This window comes from Gobius niger (assembly GCF_951799975.1).
Source record: "Gobius niger genome assembly, chromosome: 5".
Classification (NCBI taxonomy): domain Eukaryota; kingdom Metazoa; phylum Chordata; class Actinopteri; order Gobiiformes; family Gobiidae; genus Gobius; species Gobius niger.
Window position 1 is genome coordinate 38633231 of NC_136856.1, and position 26671 is coordinate 38659901.

Sequence of the window (26671 nt, forward strand, 5' to 3'; positions counted from 1 at the left end):
TTGAGCTTTATTGAACTAGGGCTGTGCAATATATCGCCATACCGTGTCGCGATATATTAGGTAATGCAATATCCATATCGCAAGAAGCCACAGTATATCGCAACATCCCTAAAGTCTTCATCTGACTGAGATTGACACATTTTTTTGCAAACTCAGTCAAAAACAACAATGCATAGAGGTTATAAATGTGTAAAAGCTCAGTTTCAGTTAAACATTTACTAACTTAGTTTGATTTTAGTCTTGTTTTGGTCCTGATGTAGTTTTTAAGTCTTGTCTTGACTCAATTTGCTGGAAAACTAGTTACTTACATTTTGTGTTTTAGTTAGAATGGAACATATTGTGTTGAAATGGTTTAGTGAAATGATGCAATAATATCGATATTGCACAGCCGTACTCATCGTGCAGCCCTAATTTGAACCCCAAAAACCAAGGAGAAATTGTTTTGTTTGAGAGATTTCTCACTAATAACTAAATTCGAAAACTAAACGAGATCCAAAAACCCTCTGAGCAAATCTAAATCATAAAACGCCTTATTTTTACTATTTTTATATGAATGACAGAACATAAAATGACAGAAAACTTGCAACAAATGTTATGTCATATTTATGTCAGTAAACTTCAGCAAAGTTTCACATCTTTATTCACCTGCAGTGTCTCGCCTTAATACCTAACTGGTATTTTATTTCTGATTTCTCAGTTTAGCCTTGTTTTTTGCCCTGGTTAATACTTGATTTGGATCTATATTTGTTTTAAACCTAGTTTAGTCTAGATTTATGCGCGACATGTCCATGTCCTCCGCTTTCTCTGAGTTGTGCCACATTTGTTTATTTTATAGTGAAACCAAATTCTCTCATTAAGACTTTTATAAGCCACTTCCTGCTTTAAATGAACCATAAATTATCCAGACCCAACCGCTCCGTGATTTACTGCGGCCGCAGGGAGCGCTGCACAACGTGCCTCAACGATGAGAATGAAATAGAGTTTACATTGTTGAAAGTTGGACACTTCTCTTACGACAGGCAACCGAGCTCTGAGCGACGACCCGCATTTAATCATGTTGTCACGGCAACACTGGAAAAACTGATGGAGGCTGTAGCTCAGTTTTAAGCAAACCCAAATGACTAACATTATGAGAAAACCATGTGAAAACTTTGCAATATTCTGTGCAGGTTTCATTTAACCTCTTAACCCATGCCGTAACACATTTTCTCCCGTTCGGCATTACCCGAATCTAAAAAGTTTCTTGACTGGAGCTTTCAGCCTATCGGCCAAAGAAACGGCTCATTTGAAAGCTACGATCTGCAAGACTGAAGATTTTTTGGCGTTTTATTTTTGATGCTTTTTCAATCCATTTGTTGTCACGTTGTTGCGAGTTTTGTAACTTTTTTGATATTTATTTTGTCGCCTTTTTTGCGTTTTCATCCTTGTATCCTGTACCCTTTGGGTGTCACCAGGACAAGACTAACTGCAGAGAAAAGCCTGAGCCTCACGGACGGAATGTTTCATTTGATTTTCATCCTGAACGTTAGAGTTTCTGTTATTGTTTCAGAGTTCACTGATTAGTTCCACAGCAGTCGCTCCTGCAGCTTCTTAGACAGAGTGGGTTTAGTTGGACAACACTGTGTTTAATGGAACATGGGAATAGAATATGTTTGCCTCCATTGTGTCCTTGGGCAAGACACCCAAGCTGCTGCAAGCCCAGTCTTTGTGTACATGACGAGTTTGTGGTTATGAATGGCTAAAATTTTGCAGGTCTATACGTTTGTTAAGTGTGACGTCACGATTTCAGCTTCCGGGTCCTAGCAGACCGGCAAAGGTGCGAGAAAACCCCCCATAAAAACTCAAAAACAACCATCTGAAACTCAACAGAGAGTTACTGAACCTACTTATTTCTCAGACTCATTAGCCAAAAATGAGTCTGCTTAAAAAGTTATCTTTACTAAAGTCACTACTTCTGGGTTTAGCGGAGCTGCTGCGCCGACTCGGACGTTAGCATATATCTACCCGGATGTAGAGGTTTTGGTAAATATTACTTTTTGCCAATCAGTGCCAGCAGTAGGTTCATTTTTGGCTAATGGGCCCAGAAATATTGATCGTGGTATTAAAGAGGTTTTTTTGTAGTTTCTCGCACATCTGTGAACCTGGAAGTGGAGCTGCGACGTCACCACTTAACAAACGTTATTGGTTAGTTAGTAGTGCCAGAAACACCAGGGGCCGGTGTGAGGCCGGATACCAATAACTAATCCCAGTCTGGTATCGGAAAAATAAAAGTATTGAGAGCAGGTACTGAAAAAAAATTGTGACTTGGATGTTTCAGCTCAAATAAATGATTTTCCCCCATTTTTTCCTCCTCAATGTTTCTTTTATTTTTGCTCTTATTTTTTTTACACTATTTTTTTCTTACATTTCCCACAATTTATACACTCATCGACATACGTATTGGTATCGTAAACCAAGTATCGTTGAAGTACCGGTATGGGGTACGGCATCCAGCCCCAGGTGGACGGGTCTGTTGCCGTATAAGTCTGCTCCAGGGCGTAGCTTACCGCCTACGACTATGGAGTTAATGAAAATACCCTTTCCCCATGCGCTTTGGGCGACTTGTGTCAGGTGAAAAGCACTGTACAAATTCTCTTTCTTTTATGCAATGGTTGGATAAATGTAGCTCAATATGGGTGGACTTTTGGATAAAATATCCTCTAAAAAATTGGAGACACCGCCACAATCTATCGACTAAAAAGAACTAATTTGAAATAAGTTTTGCAACATAATAAAGATAGAGGGGCAGAGTTCTGAGTGGTGTGTTGAAGAGCTTGTACAAAGGGAGAAGTGGAGTGTGCAGGATACACCAGAGGAAACAGGGAGGCATTGTGGGTAAAAGTGAAGGGTGTTAGTGCTGGCACACACTGGTGCAGTGGAGGAAGCAGTGGGGTGTCCGGGAGGAATGAGGGGCAGACTCTGGAGTGGAGGAGATATAGGATAGTATCAGGACAGAGTATTCACATATATAGGGAAATGTTTAGTGTTTACTTTTGGCAAAGTGGAGTGGACTTGGTGTACGGGGCGGGGCCATGTCATAATGTCCATGATAATAATGGTGTATTTTGACATTTTAACAACAACAACAATATAGGTTGCATGTGAACTCCAGCTGATTCTGGCTGGAGTCAGGGCCATGGGCAGACGCTTCGAGCATCATGAACACTGCCAGCTCAAAATGATAAAATTAAGCTTCTCTGGTTGGCACAGTGGTAGGTGCTTTACAGCCAGAAGGTCCTGGGTTTGATCCACTGGAGATAAAAATGCTTTACGAAACAAGTGGGTCTTTAGTTTCAGTCTCCTCTGGTCCTAAAACAAGTACGAGGGACCACAAGAAGGTTCTGATCCAAAGACCTTAGCCTCCGAGAGGGTGTTTAGGGACATATCAAGTCTCCGAAAGCGGGTTTTGGGACATAAAAAAGTCTCCTAACATTGGAGGAAGCCTGACCATGCAAGGCCCTGAAGGTCAGCACCAGGATATTAAAATTGACATGAAAAGTGTCAGGGAGCTAATGAAGTCCTTCTGTGCGAGACAGCTCTTTATTGTTCAGACAACAAAATGAACTGTTAAAGTCGTCTAAACGAGAAGACACAAAGGCAATTTGCACCAAAGGCCAGCCGGGGCTGCATTTGTACATAAAAATAAGACTTGATTCCATTCTTAAGGCGCTTCTTGAGTTGATCATTTTTGCAAAGAAAGGGTTCTGCTTCTTGGATGAACTCTGACAAGTTGTAGCATACTCGCTTTCCTGAGCAACAACCAGATAAAGAAAACCTAATGCTAAAGTGATTTAATAACGAGGCTAACAAGGTCCCTTTCACCTGTGGCCTGCTTCATAAAAGTCTGAAAACTGGTCTACTTCAGCCGGTCTGCACCCTCTGCCTGTGTCGGTGCATGTGTGGCGCTCCTTGAGACAGAGAGGAAAAGAGGGATGTTTTGGATAAGTGTTGGGGGTACGGCTAAGTGTCTGGGTACAAGGTAAGTGTGTGGGGCGAGTGTGAAGTATTTGCTGCTGAGGCAGATTCCTGTGGCTCTCGCCACAGTCTCTCTCTTCATCATGAGATCATCATTAACCAGACCTCAGACTGCAGCAGCGGAAAATATACAATGCGCTCAGAAAAATGGGGTTTAGACCTGGTCCTGTATTTAACTAAGTTTATTAAACAGAAGTTTATCTAACAGTGGAAATTGTAGAAGTTTAAGTAAATGTAGAAGTTGTAAAAGTTTACTCAACAGTCGAAATTGTACAACTTCTACATTTACATGAACTTGCACAAGTGTATTTAACAGAAGAAGTTGTAGAAGTTGTCGTTTTGGCTGTTGTGGTTTTTTCCATGTTGCTCTGTGGAAACACTGAACACTTTATGGGCCTCGTTCACAACAGCAGCACAGGATGAAAAAAGTTGAAATACATTTTTCCGAACAGCACAGTGTATTGACGCAGTAGTGATGTTATCACCACTGTATGTTTCCTACCTCAGCGGTGATCGATCCAAACATTTTTATAAGATACAGATCATGTTATTTCGTGATAGAGCGAAGATCAGTGTGCTGGATTATTTTGCTGTCATTTGGATTGTACAAACCAGGGTCACTCTGGTTGTATAAACCAGGGTTACTATGGAAACTTAGAGACACTTATCCATGTGTCTGTCTCCAGCAGGTTAGAAGACTGTAATGACTGCTCACTGTTAGACAGATGCAGAACATCCAGAACCAGGAAATACAACCATATTAGTCCAGCGCTCCGGTCTCTGCTCTCGCTTTAGTCGTTTAGAGAATAGAATTTAAAACTGCTCTGTCCCAAAGACAATGTCTGACATGTTAGAGCCATATGAACCATCTTGGGCCCTGAGAACTTCAGGGAGGGTCTCCTGGTGGTTACAAGAGTCAGGATTAAACACAGGGAGGGTCTCCTGGTGGTTACAAGAGTCAGGATTAAACACAGGGAGGGGTCTCCTGGTGGTTCTCAGAGTCAGGACTCTGGGACAGAGTCATCATGAGGATGTGAGACAGGCCTCAGCTCTGACAATTAGGGCTGGGCGATATGGCCAAAAATTTATATCACGGTATGAAAAAGAAATATCACGATAACGATATATTTGGTGAAATAATTTCCATCTGGGAAAATACATAAAAATCAAAGCTTTAAGCCATACTTGCCAACATTGGGTGGTGAAAAATAGGGAGATTTTTTCTCATCAGTGCATCGTGCCAGGTGTGTTTGTAATTGTTGATGTCATCTCTTACTTTGTATTTAACCGATGAAGGAAACATGTGCTGGAAATTTTTCTGACTATTTTCGGCGCTTCGGTGTGTGAAGATGAGGTTAACGGTTCTTGTCTCTCTCACAGCGGGGCTTCGGTGTGTGAAGATGAGGTTAACGGTTCTTGTCTCTCTCACAGCGGCGCTTCGGTGTGTGAAGATGAGGTTAATGGTTCTTGTCTCTCTCCTCACAGCGGCGCTTCGGTGTGAGAAGATGAGGTTAACGGTTCTTGTCTCTCTCACAGCGGCGCTTCGGTGTGTGAAGATGAGGTTAACGGTTCTTGTCTCTCTCACAGCGGCGCTTCGGTGTGTGAAGATGAGGTTAACGGTTCTTGTCTCTCTCACAGCGGGGCTTCGGTGTGTGAAGATGAGGTTAACGGTTCTTGTCTCTCTCACAGCGGGGCTTCGGTGTGTGAAGATGAGGTTAACGGTTCTTGTCTCTCTCACAGCGGGGCTTCGGTGTGTGAAGATGAGGTTAATGGTTCTTGTCTCTCTCACAGCGGGGCTTCGGTGTGTGAAGATGAGGTTAACGGTTCTTGTCTCTCTCACAGCGGCGCTTCGGTGTGAGAAGATGAGGTTAACGGTTCTTGTCTCTCTCACAGCGGGGCTTCGGTGTGTGAAGATGAGGTTAACGGTTCTTGTCTCTCTCACAGCGGGGCTTCGGTGTGAGAAGATGAGGTTAACGGTTCTTGTCTCTCCTCACAGCGGCGCTTCGGTGTGTGAAGATGAGGTTAACGGTTCTTGTCTCTCTCACAGCGGGGCTTCGGTGTGTGAAGATGAGGTTAACAGTTCTTGTCTCTCTCACAGCGGGGCTTCGGTGTGTGAAGATGAGGTTAACGGTTCTTGTCTCTCTCCTCACAGCGGGGCTTCGGTGTGTGAAGATGAGGTTAACGGTTCTTGTCTCTCTCACAGCGGGGCTTCGGTGTGAGAAGATGAGGTTAACGGTTCTTGTCTCTCTCCTCACAGCGGGGCTTCGGTGTGTGAAGATGAGGTTAACGGTTCTTGTCTCTCTCACAGCGGGGCTTCGGTGTGTGAAGATGAGGTTAACGGTTCTTGTCTCTCTCACAGCGGCGCTTCGGTGTGTGAAGATGAGGTTAACGGTTCTTGTCTCTTTCCTCACAGCGGGGCTTCGGTGTGAGAAGATGAGGTTAACGGTTCTTGTCTCTCCTCACAGCGGGGCTTCGGTGTGAGAAGATGAGGTTAACGGTTCTTGTCTCTCTCACAGCGGGGCTTCGGTGTGAGAAGATGAGGTTAACGGTTCTTGTCTCTCTCCTCACAGCGGGGCTTCGGTGTGTGAAGATGAGGTTAACGGTTCTTGTCTCTCCTCACAGCGGGGCTTCGGTGTGTGAAGATGAGGTTAACGGTTCTTGTCTCTCTCACAGCGGGGCTTCGGTGTGAGAAGATGAGGTTAACGGTTCTTGTCTCTCCTCACAGCGGGGCTTCGGTGTGTGAAGATGAGGTTAACGGTTCTTGTCTCTCTCACAGCGGGGCTTCGGTGTGTGAAGATGAGGTTAACGGTTCTTGTCTCTCTCACAGCGGCGCTTCGGTGTGTGAAGATGAGGTTAACGGTTCTTGTCTCTCTCACAGCGGGGCTTCGGTGTGTGAAGATGAGGTTAACGGTTCTTGTCTCTCCTCACAGCGGGGCTTCGGTGTGTGAAGATGAGGTTAACGGTTCTTGTCTCTCTCACAGCGGGGCTTCGGTGTGTGAAGATGAGGTTAACGGTTCTTGTCTCTCTCACAGCGGGGCTTCGGTGTGTGAAGATGAGGTTAACGGTTCTTGTCTCTCTCACAGCGGGGCTTCGGTGTGAGAAGATGAGGTTAACGGTTCTTGTCTCTCTCACAGCGGGGCTTCGGTGTGTGAAGATGAGGTTAACGGTTCTTGTCTCTCCTCACAGCGGGGCTTCGGTGTGAGAAGATGAGGTTAACGGTTCTTGTCTCTCTCACAGCGGGGCTTCGGTGTGTGAAGATGAGGTTAACGGTTCTTGTCTCTCTCACAGCGGCGCTTCGGTGTGAGAAGATGAGGTTAATGGTTCTTGTCTCTTTCCTCACAGCGGCGCTTCGGTGTGTGAAGATGAGGTTAACGGTTCTTGTCTCTCTCACAGCGGGGCTTCGGTGTGAGAAGATGAGGTTAACGGTTCTTGTCTCTCCTCACAGCGGCGCTTCGGTGTGTGAAGATGAGGTTAACGGTTCTTGTCTCTCTCACAGCGGGGCTTCGGTGTGTGAAGATGAGGTTAACAGTTCTTGTCTCTCTCACAGCGGGGCTTCGGTGTGTGAAGATGAGGTTAACGGTTCTTGTCTCTCTCCTCACAGCGGGGCTTCGGTGTGTGAAGATGAGGTTAACGGTTCTTGTCTCTCTCACAGCGGGGCTTCGGTGTGAGAAGATGAGGTTAACGGTTCTTGTCTCTCTCCTCACAGCGGGGCTTCGGTGTGTGAAGATGAGGTTAACGGTTCTTGTCTCTCTCACAGCGGCGCTTCGGTGTGTGAAGATGAGGTTAACGGTTCTTGTCTCTTTCCTCACAGCGGGGCTTCGGTGTGAGAAGATGAGGTTAACGGTTCTTGTCTCTCTCACAGCGGCGCTTCGGTGTGTGAAGATGAGGTTAACGGTTCTTGTCTCTTTCCTCACAGCGGGGCTTCGGTGTGTGAAGATGAGGTTAACGGTTCTTGTCTCTCTCACAGCGGCGCTTCGGTGTGTGAAGATGAGGTTAACGGTTCTTGTCTCTCTCCCAGCGGGGCTTCGGTGTGTGAAGATGAGGTTAACGGTTCTTGTCTCTCTCACAGCGGCGCTTCGGTGTGTGAAGATGAGGTTAACGGTTCTTGTCTCTCTCACAGCGGGGCTTCGGTGTGTGAAGATGAGGTTAACGGTTCTTGTCTCTCTCACAGCGGCGCTTCGGTGTGTGAAGATGAGGTTAACGGTTCTTGTCTCTCTCCCAGCGGGGCTTCGGTGTGTGAAGATGAGGTTAACGGTTCTTGTCTCTCTCACAGCGGCGCTTCGGTGTGTGAAGATGAGGTTAACGGTTCTTGTCTCTCCTCACAGCGGGGCTTCGGTGTGTGAAGATGAGGTTAACGGTTCTTGTCTCTCTCACAGCGGGGCTTCGGTGTGTGAAGATGAGGTTAACGGTTCTTGTCTCTCCTCACAGCGGGGCTTCGGTGTGTGAAGATGAGGTTAACGGTTCTTGTCTCTCTCACAGCGGCGCTTCGGTGTGTGAAGATGAGGTTAACGGTTCTTGTCTCTCCTCACAGCGGGGCTTCGGTGTGTGAAGATGAGGTTAATGGTTCTTGTCTCTCTCCTCACAGCGGGGCTTCGGTGTGTGAAGATGAGGGTGCTGATTCTCCTGGTGCTTCTGTCGTTGGGTCGGTCCAACCCACATGATCCTCACTCGGTCCTGGACCTGATCCGAGGCTATGAGACGATGATGGCGGACCAGGGGGAGGAGCTTGCGTTGGAGGAGGAGCAGCCCATGATGGCGGACGATGATGATGATGACGACGACGAGGATGATGATGACGATGATGATGATGATGAGGACTGTCCCGCTGGATGCAGATGTGCTCCTGGAGTGGTGCAGTGCTCAGACAAAGGTATCTTTTGCTCCATGGCTGAGTGGGAAACATGACGAGGGCTCTCAGTGTCGCTCCCAGTGGCCTCATCTGCATCGAGATCTGGATCTTAGCTCAAGTTCTAGTCCTAGACGACTGCACAGGCCCAAAGGCTCAGGTCCAAGAGTTAGTGTCTTTGCAGTGTTCATTTTATAAAATAATGGGTCAGTCAGTGGGAAGAAAGAACATTCAGTGTAGCTACTATATTTAAAGGAATAGGCCACCGTTTTTACATACTGAGATATGCTCTTACCTCACTTTAGACGTGTTAATATATCCCCGTCTGGTCTTTGTCCGTGCGCTCTGTCACGCAAACGGAGCACATACGCAGCCTCTCCCACATGTCACATAGCTCCGAAAAAGCTCACGATAGAAGCTACCAAGCTCTCCCACGAGTTCCCTATTTAAATAAAGTTACGTGAAGTGTTTTCATGCGAAGTATATTTACACAGAAATGTAGCATGTCGATTTTATAAGCAAATAAAAAGGGGTACTATATTGTGAGGCGTAATGATACGAGGAGTAAAACGTCCGCGCAGTAACTCCTAAAGGTTATTGACGGAAGTGAGCGGGGGAAGTCTTTAGGAGTTACTACGCGGACGCTTTGCTCCTCGTATCATTACGCCTCACAATATTGTCCCCCTTTTTATTTGCTTATAAAATCGACATGCTACATTTCTGTGTAAATATACTTCGCATGAAAACACTTCACGTAACTTTATTTAAATAGGGAACACGTGGAAGAGCTTGGTAGCTTCTATCGTGAGCTTTTTCGGAGCTATGTGACATGTGGGAGAGGCTGCGTATGTGCTCCGTTTGCGTGACAGACAAAGACCAGACGGGGATATATTAACACGTCTAAAGTGAGGTAAGAACATATCTTAGTATGTAAAAACGGTGGCCTATTCCTTTAAGTTTGCTACCTTTTTGTGTGTGTACTATTTTCAGCAATAATGGCATTACATTTACTCAAGCACATGTCCTTGAGTAACTTTTTGAAGAAATTGTACTTCTTAGACTTTTTTTCTCATACTTCTTCTACTGGAGTAAAATTAAAGTCAAGTCTTGGTTTCTTACTTGAGTAAAGGCAATTGTTACTTTTTGCACTGGGAGTAAATATTTAAGTGGCAAATGCTTCATTTTGATGAGTAGAATAGATGTAGTTCGTCTCGTTCTCCTTGTTTAGAATTATTTTGTTTTTTTGTACTATCTTCCATTTTCTTGGAAGTTTCTTGGAAACATCCCAATTTCCACTGGACTTAAAGGAATAGGCCACCGTTTTTACATATTAAGATATGTTCTTAGCTCACTTTAGTCGAGTTAATATATCCCCGTCTGGTCTTTGTCCGTGCGCTCTGTCACGCAAACGGAGCACATACGCAGCCTCTCCCACATGTCACATAGCTCCGAAAAAGCTCACGATAGAAGCTACCAAGCTCTTCCACGTGTTCCCTATTTAAATAAAGTTACGTGAAGTGTTTTCATGCGAAGTATATTTACACAGAAATGTAACATGTCGATTTTATAAGCAAATAAAAAGGGGGACTATATTGTGAGGCGTAATGATACGAGGAGCACAGCGTCCGCGTAGTAACTCCTAAAGACTTCCCCCCGCTCACTTCCGGCAATAACCTTTAGGAGTTACTGCGCGGACGTTTTACTCCTCGTATCATTACGCCTCACAATATAGTCCCCCTTTTTATTTGCTTATAAAATCGACATGCTACATTTCTGGGTAAATATACTTCGCATGAAAACACTTCACGTAACTTTATTTAAATAGGGAACACGTGGAAGAGCTTGGTAGCTTCTAACGTGAGCTTTTTTGGAGCTATAGGACATGTGGGAGAGGCTGCGTATGTGCTCCGTTTGCCTGGCAGAGCGCACGGACAAAGACCAGACGGGGATATATTAACACGTCTAAAGTGAGGTAAGAACATATCTCAGTATGTAAAAACGGTGGCCTATTCCTTTAATGTTTTATTTCACACAATTTCATAACTTGGTTGCTCACAGTACTCGAGCAGTTGTGTATTTTCACTCCAGGAATTGCTTTCGGTCCCTACTTTTAACTTGTACATGAGTAAATATTTTGGCTGTGTGGACAACTTTCTCAAAGTGCTACACAACAGTCATTCATTCTCTCAACAACAGTGAACAACTAGTCACAGCTGCCTTGGGGCTGACTGGCGGAAGCAAGGCTGCCAATCAGCACCAGCCCCTCCCATTATTGACTCCAGGCAAAGTAACTGTACTTCATACAGCTATTGGAGATCAAAATAAATAATAAATAATAATAAATACAAGTGTCTAGCGCAGTATTTAGCATTTTAATCACAAATCAACTCCAGTATGTGCAGCAGTTTGTAGAAATAGTCGTTTGGATTGAATAAGTGGGTCACAGCTGGAGGACGTGTCTCGGGAGACGGAAGAGTTTAAAGGTTTGTGTGTGAACAGGTCTGATCTCCATCCCAGAGAAGATCGCTCCAGACACGGTGATGCTGGATCTGCAGAACAACGACATCACCGAGGTCAAAGAGGACGACCTCAAAGGCCTCACCGGGCTTTACGTAAGAACTGAGCGGGACTCGACTAAACCTGACCTCAACGGCAAACGCTAAAAGTCACTTCAACAGGGTTTCTACGCTTTTTAATGCCATGGTCAACATTCAAGCAAACAGGGGAATGATGGGAAATTGTGCCATTCAAAACCAACTTGGACACAACAAACACTTTTGAGCAAAACATTGGGTCAAATTTCAGTCAAAACTGCAGCAAATTATAGTTTTTATGTTTTTGGCAAATGTATGCAGTAAAACTAGTTGAGCAATGTCATTGTGGTGGGTTCTGTCTCAAGGAAAACATATGTTTTGTTTGAAATTTAGAATTAATGACCATTTAAATCCAATTTAATGCTTTTTAATGACTTTTAATTTAATTTCATTTTATGACTTTTAATGCTTTTAATGCCACCCTTCGAATACTTGAGTGAAAAGCAAAAGGCAACATTTTTGATAAGACGAGTTTTGATTTTTGAACAATGTTTTCCATTTTGCAGACAAGCAGCAGTGTTATTTTGGTCTAAGTATTATTTGTGTGACTAAAATTAGTATGGCAGTAGTTAATGACATTAAAACTATGACTAAATTCTGTAGGTATTTGTGGTGGACTCATTAAAACTAAATATAAAGTAAAAGAAAACATGTGAACTTCAGTGACACTGTCTGAAAGAGCCTCATATCAACAAACAGGACACACAGAAAATCATTAAATATGTTCAATATACAAGAAATGAAAAGGTCATTTTAGATTTTGTTGACCAAATGGACATGTGTTTTTGGCAAAGAAACTATTGACAAAATCTTGACTTAAACTAAATTCGTTTGGACTCAACCTAAATGTAAAGATGCCGTCGTACCAAACAGACAGACGAAAGTTACCCAACATCTAGGAATTGCACTGTGCACATTTGATAATGATGTCGTTGACCCAGGGGCTGTTCCTGAACAACAACGAGCTGACAAAGATCCACCCTCGCGCCTTCAGGGACCTGCACAGACTGAAGCTGCTGTACCTGTCCTACAACCACCTGACAGAAGTGCCCTCCAGCCTGCCCCCCAATCTGTCCGAGCTGCGCTTCCATGAGAACAAGATCAACCGCGTGAGGAGGGACGCCTTCAAGGGGCTGCGGAAACTCAACGTCCTGGGTGAGACGCACACGCAAGTCTTTATGTTTGTGTGTTTTTCCACAGTAAAGTCAATCGGCTGAATGTCTCCCCGCTGGATGAGTGCGTTTACATTCACTCCATGTCAATGGAATTTTAAGTATCCTGGATTTTGGCTTCTGACGCTGTTGACGTATTGAGCATGTGCGAACTGTAGAGACTAATACGACAGCAGAAACTTTCACCAGCGACTGCAGCTCGTACCTGGGCTTAAAGGAATAGGCCACCGTTTTTATATACTGTGATATGCTCTTACCTCACTTTAGACGTGTTAATATATCCCCGTCTGGTCTTTGTCCGTGCGCTCTGCCAGGCAAACGGAGCACATACGCAGCCTCTCCCACATGTCACATAGCTCCGAAAAAGCTCACGATAGAAGCTACCAAGCTCTTCCACGTGTTCCCTATTTAAATAAAGTTACGTGAAGTGTTTTCATGCGAAGTATATTTACACAGAAATGTAGCATGTCGATTTTATAAGCAAATAAAAAGGGGGACTATATTGTGAGGCGTAATGATACGAGGAGCAAAACGTCCGCGCAGTAACTCCTAAAGACTTCCCCCGCTCACTTCCGTCAATAACCTTTAGGAGTTACTGCGCGGACGTTTTACTCCTCGTATCATTACGCCTCACAATATAGTCCCCCTTTTTATTTGCTTATAAAATCGACACGTTACATTTCTGTGTAAATATACTTCGCATGAAAACACTTCACGTAACTTTATTTAAATAGGGAACACGTGGAAGAGCTTGGTAGCTTCTATCGTGAGCTTTTTTGGAGCTATGTGACATGTGGGAGAGGCTGCGTATGTGCTCCGTTTGCCAGGCAGAGCGCACGGACAAAGACCAGACGGGGATATATTAACACGTCTAAAGTGAGGTAAGAACATATCACAGTATGTAAAAACGGTGGCCTATTCCTTTAACAACTTTGTATCTTATACAAAACAACAACTTATTCCCACTGTAGTAATTGCATTGTTTGTCTGCGTTGCTCTTGGACCAAACTGTCACTTTGGGACATAAACCTGAATATTTAAAAAAAACAACGTATGTCCAGATTCCACATGTTCCTCCACTCCGCTCTTGGCCTCCTCTGAACGGCAGCGACATCAACACCCACGACCCTCTACCTCTTGTGAGCCGTGCAAAGCAATGAGTGTGTGAAATAAAAGCAATAAAATAATAAACAACTATTTTGGGGCAGGCGAGCTGTGAGCTCCGTTCATGCTGAAGCTAGACCACTTCTCTTTCACTATCACAAGTTGTTTATTTCCCTCCTGCTCAAGGGAGAGAAGCAGAAAAAAAGTTAGGTGAATGAGAGAAATAGAAGCTTAATCGGGTCATGTGATTGATTATGTGATGACAAACTCCTGGTCCAGGTCATATTGTGTAAAATTGTGACATTTACTTTGAAAACCTGGATGTAGTTGCCATTGTCTTTCATGTATGGTGCGATCTGATGTGGAGCTTGATTCAAAATTATGAATCATGTCGGGAATGTTCTTAACAATTAAAATAGCAAGGTATTTGCTGCGGAGGTCGGTGAGGAGTGGAACGGGGAGAACACGAACACGGAGAATGTGGAATCTGGCGGTTATTCGCACGGGATTAGACTGACCCAGGGACCTCAGGTAAAAAGTAAGAATTACTGACGTTCCTCGGAGTGCGAATCTGCCATGTCAGTGACAGGGAAATTCTCTCCAACTCCAAGCTCGTCAGGTATTTCTAGTCTTGTGCTAATCAACATGTCAGAGGTGGAAACGTTTTTAACCAGTGTAATGAAGTCTAAATAAATTCAAAACCTCTTTTTAACTGTATATTTATGTCCGCTATAGTAATATTATGCAATGAACCGGAAGCATGACCCCAAAAGACCAACATGGCAGCTCTGAGGGAAAGTTTGGATGCGTTTGGTTACAAAGTTTAGACGGCGATCTGTATCAGAGCGAACTGATTAAAAGAGAAAGCCAACGTCTGTCTCATGAAAAGAGCTAAATCCCACAGACATGATGCAGATGCGGTTCGTTGTAGCATGTGGTTAAGAAATGACTTTTGTCGCTAAAGCAAAACTCATGCAAACAAAACCTAGAGTCAGTGCTCAAAACATGAATAAGATAAAAGCTTCCTGTCATCATCTATCCGACATTTTCAGGAAAAGTCTGTAAAATCGAGTGAATTACAGATATGGCTGATCGGTGAGAAAGCCCGATCAGCCATATCTGATCATCCTGGGCTGTAGCGTTTGTTGTTGAACCTGTGACAGTCTTGTATAGCGCTTTCTGGGATAGGTCTTTTCTCTTTGTGATGATTTGTGTTGCTGTTTTTGTGTCAGAGCTGGGGGCGAACCCTCTGTCCAACAGCGGCTTGGAGCTGGGAGCGTTTAACGGAATGGCCACGCTGTATCTGGGCCTGTCAGAGGCCAAACTCAGCACCATCCCCAAAGGTAAAAACTGGACTGAAGCGGAACAACAGCAGGACTGACTGAGGAGTTAATAATCCGTTTGTCCACAGACTGCCCATCATCTATGAACGAGCTGAACCTGGATTACAACCAGATCTCCAAGGTGGAGGTGGAGGATTTCATCAGATACAAGAACCTGCAGAGGTACAAGACATTCTGCTCCCCTTTCCTGACAGGTTTAACCCAAAAAACATGAAGGACGAGGGGAAACAAATAGACAAAATGGCCCTAGCACATTTCTAACACCCCATTTCTTCACAGAGTTAAATTTAGATGCACATTTCACAACTTTCAGAGACTGTCACAGAGTGTGTTTACATGCGCTCGAGTATTCCCGTTATGGCAGTATATGGGATATGGCGTTTATAAGTAACTGAGAAATCCCCAGTTTATGATCAGATAAAGCAGGGGTAGGCAACGTCAGGCCCGGGGGCCAAATCCGGCCCTTCAGCACAGAACCTCTGGCCCTCAAGATGATTTTGAGAAACATTATTACACAAATCAGAGAGTACTTTTAACATTATTAGAGTTAAATGGGAGGGAAAGGTAGAAATACTGTCAATACATCCAATTAGGTCATATATTATGATATGACCTGAGTCGGGGGGCAAAGCTCTCGATTTACCGATCGATCTACGTTCCCGCCCTCACCTATGGTCATGAGATTTGGTTAATGACCGAAAGGACAAGATCACGAATACAAGCGGCCGAAATGAGTTTCCTTCGCAGGGTGGCTGGGCGCACCCTTCGAGATCGGGTGAGGAGCTCAGTTACCCGGGAGGAGCTCGGAGTAGAGTCGCTGCTCCTTCACGTCGAAAGGAGCCAGCTGAGGTGGCTCGGGCATCTGTTCCGTATGCCTCCTGGTCGCCTCCCGCGGGAGGTGTTCCAGGCATGTCCTTGTGGGACAAGGCCTCGTGGAAGACCCAGGACACTCTGGTGGGACTATGTCTCCGAGCTGGCCTGGTGTCGCCTCGGGGTCCCCCAGAACAGCTGGAGGAGGTGTGTATGGACCGGGAAGTTTGGGCATCTCTGCTGAGACTGCTGCCCCCATTTCAAGTGAAAAACAATTATTTGTTTTGTTCCGACTCAAATTCAACATAGAATTTGATGAATTCAAGCCATTTTAAGTCATTTATCTAATTTAATATGGTCAGATGTTGTGCTTCACTTTGGGCTAATAATCGTAATAATCAGCGCCTTCGGCCCTCGGTCTATTTACAATTAAAAAAATCGGCCCTCCGCTAAGAAAACTTGTTTAACTCTTTAACAATGTCTCTTGCTCTCGTCAGGTTGGGGCTTGGCTTTAACCAGATAAAGACGGTAGAAAATGGTAGCCTGAACACCGTTCCTGACCTCAGAGTGATCCACATGGACCATAACCGTCTGAAGAAGATCCCACCGGGGCTCGGCGCTCTGCAGCATCTCCAGGTAAAACATAAGACCTTTACCTTCTAAAAACACCTCTCTAACACTGCTCTCCTCCTGCGCTCGGCTACAGGTGGTATTTCTGCACGGCAACAAGATCCGGAGTGTCGGCATGAACGACTTCTGTCCAGTGAGGGATCAGGACCATCACAGACTCTACACCACCATCAGCCTGTTCTCCAACCCCGTCAAATACTGGGAAATCCGGCCTGGGACCTTCCGCTGTGCAGCCAGCCACAAGGCCATCCACATGCAGCACTACAGGAGATAAACCAGCCACAAGGCCATCCACATGCAGCACTACAGGAGATAAACCAGCCACAAGGCCATCCACATGCAGCACTACAGGAGATAAACCAGCCACAAGGCCATCCACATGCAGCACTACAGGAGATAAACCAGCCACAAGGCCATCCACATGCAGCACTACAGGAGATAAACCAGCCACAAGGCCATCCACATGCAGCACTACAGGAGATAAACCAGCCACAAGGCCATCCACATGCAGCACTACAGGAGATAAACCAGCAACGAGGCCATCCACATGCAGCACTACAGGAGACAAACCAGCCACAAGGCCATCCACATGCAGCACTACAGGAGATAAACCAGCCACAAGGCCATCCACATGCAGCACTACAGGAGACAAACCAGCCACAAGGCCATCCACATGCAGCACTACAGGAGATAAACCAGCAACGAGGCCATCCACATGCAGCACTACAGGAGATAAACCAGCCACAAGGCCATCCACATGCAGCACTACAGGAGATAAACCAGCCACAAGGCCATCCACATGCAGCACTACAGGAGATAAACCAGCCACAAGGCCATCCACATGCAGCACTACAGGAGATAAACCAGCCACAAGGCCATCCACATGCAGCACTACAGGAGATAAACCAGCCACGAGGCCATCCACATGCAGCACTACAGGAGATAAACCAGCAACGAGGCCATCCACATGCAGCACTACAGGAGATAAACCAGCCACAAGGCCATCCACATGCAGCACTACAGGAGATAAACCAGCAACGAGGCCATCCACATGCAGCACTACAGGAGATAAACCAGCCACAAGGCCATCCACATGCAGCACTACAGGAGATAAACCAGCAACGAGGCCATCCACATGCAGCACTACAGGAGATAAACCAGCCACAAGGCCATCCACATGCAGCACTACAGGAGATAAACCAGCAACGAGGCCATCCACATGCAGCACTACAGGAGATAAACCAGCAACGAGGCCATCCACATGCAGCACTACAGGAGATAAACCAGCCACAAGGCCATCCACATGCAGCACTACAGGAGATAAACCAGCAACGAGGCCATCCACATGCAGCACTACAGGAGATAAACCAGCCACAAGGCCATCCACATGCAGCACTACAGGAGACAAACCAGCCACAAGGCCATCCACATGCAGCACTACAGGAGATAAACCAGCAACGAGGCCATCCATCTATCCACTACAGGAGATAAATGAGGACTAAAGAAGAAGAACTCAAGAAGAAGAACTCAAGAAGAAGAACTAAAGAAGGACTAAACCAGGTCCAGTCCCAAAGCCCATGCAGAAGAAAAACACAGCCTGGGACACACTGGAGGGTTCTAAAATTGTTTGTGATTTTGAAATGCGATACAAAGTTCACAGACCTGACATTTTTGTACAGTGAATAATGGTTTAGTCCGTGGTTTCATGCAAGTGTGAGACATGAAAGTCAAACACTTCTGTCGGAAGAGTCACATGATTGAACCCGAGGACCCAAAAAAACATGTGAGTAGAGCGGTGGTGGTTAACACAATAGCATTACTCAAATCGCAGCGACAACACTGATGTGGACATGTCATGCAGCCTAAAAATAATCATAAAAACTTATTTTGGAGCCTAAGCTTACGATAATGATAATGTTGGAATGTGTGTAATCAGGAAGTACAGAACGAGGCGCTGATGCTGTAGAAGAAGAAACAGCTAAATTGAACAGCTTTGTCCGAGGATGAACTAAAAATTGCGTGAATGTAGTGGAATACTGCTCCAGGTCTGTCTTTGATGAGGAACAACGTCAAAACAAGATTTAAACTTTAACGAAAGTTGATATTGCAGGATATGTCCACTTTAAATATCAAACAGGTTTGTAATAGTGACGTTTCGGAGGCTGAGACCCGACAAAGAGTAACACAATTACCACTTTAACAATGACAGCCCAGTGTTCAATCCATCCAAATAAATGAAATCAGTGGCAGGTTTAATAATGTGCAGAGCTATTCTTACTCAAAGGAAGAGTCCCAAAAGAATCCTGATTTGCCACATTAAAAACAGAAGTGAAATTGTGCGATGAATGGAAATCAGCAATTGTTTAGGAACTCTTTTGTAAATACAGTCTATTCATGAGACAGATCAGAGGAAGATCTTATTATAGAAGATCTTTTGAAAACAATCACACCAGCTTGCTTTTTAGATGGGGCTAATGATAGTAATATTCTGTTGTCTACTTAATATAATGTCATTATATTTCTTATCTAATAAGGGCAAAAGCATGAAGACAAAGGTTTTCAATTGAAACAACCCTTGAATAAATACAACTCTAAAGGCTTTGAGAAATTCTAGGTATTTTCTTAATTTTGATTATAGTGAATAATTGCAAAATTGCAATATATTAACTCCATCTGCTGGGAAAGTCAAAGTGACTCTAAATCAAAAACTCTTCTAGTGTGTCCCCAGCTTGAAGCCAAGGACTAGACCAGGACTAAACCAGACCAGCATTAAGGCTATTTTGAGGCATATTTCTCTTTTTTTGCCACAATTTCTCCCAATTTTTCCCCAAATTATTCCACATTTCTCATACATTTCTTGACATTGGAGATGAACTCGATATTGTAAATTTGCAGATCTTCCACACATTACTGTTCTTTTTCTGGTCCTAGACGACACATATTTTAACAAAGGTATCGTTCAGGTATCAGTATCGAAAAACAAATGTCGTTAAAGTACTGGTGTGGAAAAGAATGTAATGGCGCCGAGCCCTACAGATCCAGCTTGAACCGTGCTTTTCTCCTTCCTTCCTGTTGCCTCGTATCCAAGTCTTTAGGAAAAAGTGCAATCTAAAGCTACAGTTTTCTAAAATAACACCTGTCCCTTCAGGCCATTTTAAACAAGACTGTAATGTGTGCTTGTAACTTTGTCAGCTCCTGCACTCTAGTAGTCCTTCAGACGCACAGCTCCCTCTAGTGGACACTCTGGAAACAAAACTCCTTTGTACTGGAAAGCCTTTTCAAAAGTTGCTCATTTTTATTCAACTCTGCTTCCCAAATTTTTAAAAAACCTTAACCAAGTGCATTTTCTCCAATTTGGCTTTACCCACATCTAAAAGCTTCTCGACTAGAGTTTAAAGCCTATAGGCCAGTGTAACGCCTCATTTGAAAGCTAAGACCTACAAAAAAGGATCTTGTGTCACCTTTTCATCACATTTTTAAAGTGATTTTGTTGCGTTTTTGTACTTTTTACATTGCTTTTTGGTCATGTTTTTTTTTTTGCCACATTTTATTTTTCTCTCCCCGCTTTATATTGTGTTATTGCTGAAGTGTTTTTTCAAAAAGCTGTTCGATTTGGGCAATGGAGAAAATGTGCTCGGTTTCGGTGGGAGTTAAGAAATTCATCTTTCATTTTGTATCCAATTCCTTTACACAAAAATGATCATATCTATGACTGGAACTGCTTTTGAACCACTAAAACAATCCATATCTCTTTAACATAAACCTATTTGAAGCTTTAAACTGCCATTGTTTAGTGCAATAAGTGCAAATTCTTTGTGTTTTTGTGTATTTTGTTTCTTGTTTTACTAATAATGACCAGTTACTTTTAGACAGAGCATGTTTATGGTACTCTGCTTCAGCTTATTTAAAATGTAAAGCCTTTTTGTAATGTAAAGCACAGATCAGCTCCTAATGTGCCTTGTATTTATTGTATTTGAATAAAACTGAATTGATTCGAACTGACGTGTCTGGGTTGTAAGTATCATACTGACCACCAGAGGGGGCCATAACCACATCCTGGCACTGCCATTTTAGATCATTTAGAGTCGGGGTTTAGCTCTGTTTACACCAAAGTAAGAGGTTTTGTTTGTGGATTTACTGCGGGACCATGACGTTTTACGATGAAACTGACAAACAGCGACTTCAGTCTTTGGGAATGTGTCCCGTGTGGCTTCAGGGCCGGTTCAGGGTCAAATCTGGAGGACGTACGCTCGATTTAAGTCACACATTTTAAAACAAAGACGAGCCTCTTCGCAGTTTATTTTCCACGGCTTTTAAATCCCACTCGGCTCTGTCTCCTGCTCACCCCCAAACCCTCTCCTCACGCCCGGCTGTTTATTCCATCGTTCATGAAGACTTCTCTCTGTTCTCCGCTCTCTCACTCGCTCTCTGTGATGTCCAAATACTAAAGCTCTATTTCAACATTTAACAACAACAGCGCAATACTCCAAAACATGAAAAGTCTTGAGCATTTTTAATAGGCTTTAGTGTGTAGCTATTTAGGTCATCTAAAGCAGTGTTTCCCAACCAGAGGTGCAAGGACCCTAGGGGGTACACGACCGTATGGCTGGGGTTCTTTGGAATTATTCCAGATCAAAAAGTAGATGAAACTGAATTGCATTTTAATAGGATTTTAAAAGAAAAAGGTTTGCATTTAAGAGTGTTTTAGCCTTATTTTGAACCTAACACACGGCAAAACACTAATCAATCTGAGTCAATCAATCACACCAAGTACAGCCTCAAAATGATCTTACAAATACCACAAGGCAAGGTAAGGTATACTTCATTGTTGCCGTAGGAAAGTGGTTCCCTCAGAAACTTGTCTACAAAACATGTACACTGGAAAAAATGGATGAGAAAAGGAATAATACATTTATTTGCTAAAATTGCTTACTTTAAAACCGTTTTTAGGGGCCGCGATGTCCCGACTTAAAGGGGGGGTATTATGCAAAATCGACTTTTTCAAGCTTTACATCATGTTATTATGTCACTCCCTCATTATAAACATGCCTGAAGTGTTGCCTTGGCACATTCACGTATTTTTGAGTAAGCTGTACAAATTCTGATGGCGGCCATTTTAGGGATAGGTTTGCCTGAGTCCTCCTAGGAACGCCCCCACCTCCTGGAGACGCCTCCGAGCTTTCGTCACCAGCCGAGTAACCAACCACTGCCCCTCAGCAGAACCCCCTCCCCACTGATGCCACAGACAGCGTGTGGAGGGGGCGTGTCTGAAAGGGTCAGAGGTTCTTAAAGAGACAGAGGCCTATTTCAAGACATTCACTACAGCCATTTTGAGTGAGCAATTTTATACAAGGCAGTTATTCTAATTTACTGCATTTACAGAGCAACAGAAGGTTTCGTCATCATTGTAGTGTGATATAGACTGGTGCTGTGTGATTGAAAAAAGCAGAACACCCCCTCTTTAAGGAATTTGTCATCTGCATTTGACTCATCCTTCGATGCCACTGGGGCCGATATCAAGATTGAATCAGGACTTAACTAACAAGGCTCTGAAAAGGACCTATATTTTGTCTGAATGGGGTATTAAAGCTCCTGTTCCACCAGTGACACACACACACTGCAGTTTGAGAACCATTGATGTATATGGTAGGCCACACTGTGAACTGGATCTTTACTAAAACGTGTGACTGCTAAGCCAATTGGAGCAGCTACAATGGGGTTTGCTTAACTGCGGCGTGTTGTGCTTCTGTGACGTGAACAATTACATGTAAACTTCACCAACTGACGACTCAGAAGACGTTCTGCCTTTGCCTGACATCGACAGGGACAGAGCGGCAGGCTGCAGAAAACTGAAAACAAGAGAAACAGAGCTAGTTTATGATTACACAGCTTTACAACTCATTTTGACTCCGTTTTGTAGCTGATTTAGGGCACGTTTGCTCGACCAGGTCCATTTTTTACCTTCTCAGCCAAATGTTGCCAAAGAGTATTGTCTCCATAATGTCAGTCCACAGTTTAACATCATTTGCATTCAAGTGCGGATATTTTGGTACAACGAGTAGCTGTGCTCACTCAGAAATTACATAAAAATGTTGTTGAAAGCAGGCCCTTGGCTGGGGTAAAATCCTTAGTTTTGACAGAACGACAGAAAGTCAAAATCATGAGCCTCGTGGAATACAGAGATTAGCACAAAAACCTGACCTGATACAGAAAAATGGACGACATTTTCACATTCTGCAAAAATGTTCTAAATCAGTTCAAGCATTCTCAAAAAGTGTAATCGTTCTGAAGTCCTGACAAACGATTAAGGAAAGGAAATCTGTGCCATCAACCACTCACCCACTCGCCCTAATGTACATGTTTTTAGTGGTAGAGGAAACCTACGCAGACACGGGGGGGAACATGCAAACTCCACATCCATCCGATGGAACCTGGGACCTCGTGCTAACCTCTGCGCCACGGATTTTTATAATTGGACTTTTTTTTCCCATCTTTCGACAAGATAAAAGAACACACTGGTGAGAAAATAGCTGCACGTCCTTCTCTCATTAGTGCGCCGCCATCTTTGATTCTGTCGCACTGCCACCGTCACACTTTCTGACCCCGCCTCCGCATGAAGCTGCTTCTCTTTGGGTTCGGGTCCAGACTGCTGACCCATTTAGAATAAAAAGTGGAGAGTAGTCTGGCCAGGCTGTTTCATTAATAACACCTGCCAGCTCTTGTCACTTCATAAATGTCTGGACCTCTCTTCTTTCGTTTCCAGTGGACAATGAGGGACAAACTCATTAGCTTTTGTTGCACACAGTAAATGTTTGTACTGATTAGTGTCCAACTATCAATGGTTTGGCTTCACAGCTGTGGCTTTCACTCGTTTATTTTCTTTATCCTCTCATGTGTCTGCCGCTCTTTCCCTCGTCTCCCCCGGCCCTCTCCCCCTCTCCCCCTCTCGTCTGCAGTCTCCTCTCGTCTCTGTTTTGTGTGTGATCATGAAGGAAACATATGGAACAGATCGGAGAGTTTGGCCTCAGACTGTGCCACGTTTCACTGTTGAATTTCAGTTCCATTTATTCCCCGTTTGTCTGAAAGGATTCTTCAGATTATGAGGAGGGAAACTGCACAGTAAAACTTTAGTATTGGGTCGCACGGGTCGAGATATAAAGCTTGAATAATGTTTGCGAATGGTAGTTTTTTTCTGGCAGTCTAAGAGCCTTAATAAGTGTTTCACCACATGACGACAAGTCTCTATTCACTGTTTGCTCAGAGGTTTTAATCCACACGTGATCGAGTAATGAACTTAAAAACTCAGCCCTGTGAAGAACTCGGATGTTAGAAAAGTGTGAGGAAAATCAGGTATGAGTTTGAACTAGACGTGGGAAATATGTCGCAAGATAATAGCAAAATTGCTGTTTGAAAGATCTGCAAATTTATATCGAGTTTATCTCCAAACATGGATAAAATGGGGGGGAAAGGTAGAAAATAAATAAATAAATAAAATAGGTAAGAAATGTGAGTGTTTTTTCTGCCCTTTTGTGGTCTGTCCAGGACAATTATCTTTTTGAGCGACAAAGCGATGTAAATCAATATGTTTGCACCATATTTTTACATATTTCTGATGTTTTTCAACATTCATCATTGTTATCCAGAAAGCCCCCAAAAACATTGAGATATTAATTTTTGTCAATATCACCCAGCCCTTGTATGACCTAGGGATGCATCGATCCGATTCTGGTATCAGACATCGGAGCCGATACTGGAAAAAATACAATATCGGGTATCGGCTACAAATATCCGATACTGAACATTGGCTCTCACTGCTTTAAAATCACAACTTTCACCGACTAAACCTCAGTGAATATGGGCTGTACCTCATTCTGAAGCTCAGACCATGACAATTCAGTCACTGAGTTTGTTTAAACCTCTGCAAATGTGGCAACAGCATGCTAATGCTAATGTCAACTAATCCTAGCTGGGACAGAAACTCTGATTGGATCACCAAATAAAATAAAGTAGCCACTGCTGGAGAGGCCAAGTGTTAGTATTTTAGTTTCTGAAAGGCTGTTTAAGAATAACTGATCCTACATAGGCTATTTGTAATGTACAAGTTGTAATGATCAGATGACTTTATGTGAGTTGTTTATATTAATGTAACCTAAGCCTGTCTTATACCCAGGACATTTAGTGTAGAAAAGTCCAGTAATCTGTAACATGTTGTTTGCAATAAAAGATAAGACTTTATTGATCTTACTCTTGAGAAAAGGAACATTCACTTTTTCACTCACAGCAGCCACTTTTAACAAAGTTAATATCGGAAATCAGCAGATACTCAAACCCCCAGGATCGGTATCGGAAGCCAAAAAGCTGGATCGGTGCATCTTGAGCATGAAAAAGCAATTTTACATTTGCTGCCTCTTTCATGAGCTGAGTTTCCCATCACTTGATTTCATGCACATTTTGAAGCTTCACAAATAAAGCTCTTCCTCTTCACATAAGCAAACACCAGCTTCCAATCGCTTGAGGTGGTTTTTGATCTTTGCAAATAAGCGTTAATGCACATTTTGGAAATGTAAGCAGATTTATCACGAAAGGTTTGAGGTAGTGGACAAAAAGAAGTTGAACACGTGACTTTTAGCTACTGCAGCGGACTGAAGTGAAGAATAAAGTAATCCATCAGTCGCAGGTTGTTTTGTTCTAAAATATTTTCCCAGATGTGCAGGAGCCCAAACATTGCTGCACCATAAACCGAGTTGGCGACTAAAAACTCTCCCAGAGACGCAGATGCTCCTGATCTTCATTAGAAAACTCCCTTTTGTTTGTCCAGCGTGAGACTCAAGAGTTTCATTTAATTTTTATTTATCTATTTATTTGAATGGGACAGTGCAGATTAATGAACAAAAACTGCAAAGTTATTCTGACAAGATAAATGATTGAAGCCAAAAACGAGCAAGAACGGGACCTTGAGGTAAATGACACGCAGAGTGCGCCCTCTGCTGGGGAAATACTGCAATGGTGCCACCGCTCAAAGAGGTCGCAAGAGCTCGCTGATGGAAGTTCACAAATGTTATTCGCATTTATTCTGGGAAAGTTTGACCTTGTCTCTTCTTATGTGAAAGAACCCGGGACTTTCTATCTGTGAAACACAAGCGCTAACCTTTGTGCCACCGTTAACCTTTGTGCCACCGTTAACCTCTGTGCCACCGTTAACCTCTGTGCCACCGTTAACCTCTGTGCCACCATTAACCGCTGTGCCACCGTTAACCTCTGTGCCACCGTTAACCTCTGTGCCACCATTAACCTCTGTGCCACCGTTAACCTCTGTGCCACCGTTAACCTCTGTGCCACCGTTAACCTCTGTGCCACCGTTAACCTCTGAGCCACCGTTAACCTCTGTGCCACCGTTAACCTCTGAGCCACCGTTAACCTCTGTGCCACCGTTAACCTCTGTGCCACCGTTAACCTCTGTGCCACCGTTAACCTCTGTGCCACCGTTAACCTCTGAGCCACCGTTAACCTCTGTGCCACCGTTAACCTCTGAGCCACCGTTAACCTCTGAGCCACCGTTAACCTCTGTGCCACCGTTAACCTCTGAGCCACCGTTAACCTCTGTGCCACCATTAACCTCTGCGCCACCATTAACCTCTGTGCCACCGTTAACCTCTGTGCCACCGTTAACCTCTGTGCCACCGTTAACTGCTGTGCCACCGTTAACCTCTGCGCCACCATTAACCTCTGTGCCACCGTTAACCTCTGTGCCACCGTTAACCTCTGTGCCACCGTTAACCTCTGTGCCACCATTAACCTCTGTGCCACCGTTAACCTCTGTGCCACCATTAACCTCTGTGCCACCGTTAACCTCTGCGCCACCGTTAACCTCTGCGCCACCGTTAACCTCTGTGCCACCGTTAACCTCTGTGCCACCGTTAACCTCTGTGCCACCGTTAACCTCTGCGCCACCATTAACCTCTGTGCCACGTGCAGATCTTCCAAACATTATTGTTCTGTTTTCCGGTTCTGGACAACAAATATCGTTCAGGTATCGGTGTCGAAATGGTAAATGCCCAAAGCGCTTTGCAGCAAGGAACCAGTCACCCAGTCACACTCTCGTTCATACAACAATGTATGAAAACTAATTATCGTTAAAGTACTGGTATAGCAAAAAAT

The 26671-nt window shown here is 44.0% G+C and overlaps 2 protein-coding genes across 2 annotated transcripts in view; one reads left to right on the plus strand and one right to left on the minus strand.

Moving 5' to 3' along the window:
- The window catches only part of cenpp (centromere protein P), a 128731-nt gene that overhangs the window by 56042 nt on the left and 46018 nt on the right, over positions 1-26671 (minus strand). The gene's annotated exons all lie outside the window — the stretch shown is intronic.
- Positions 8620-16787, plus strand: aspn (asporin (LRR class 1); the record flags this gene model as incomplete). Its single annotated transcript, XM_079556027.1, has 7 exons — positions 8620-8884; positions 11360-11472; positions 12396-12609; positions 14963-15073; positions 15142-15235; positions 16381-16519; positions 16590-16787. 7 exons carry the CDS (start codon positions 8620-8622, stop codon positions 16785-16787), a joined length of 1134 nt encoding a protein of 377 aa, XP_079412153.1.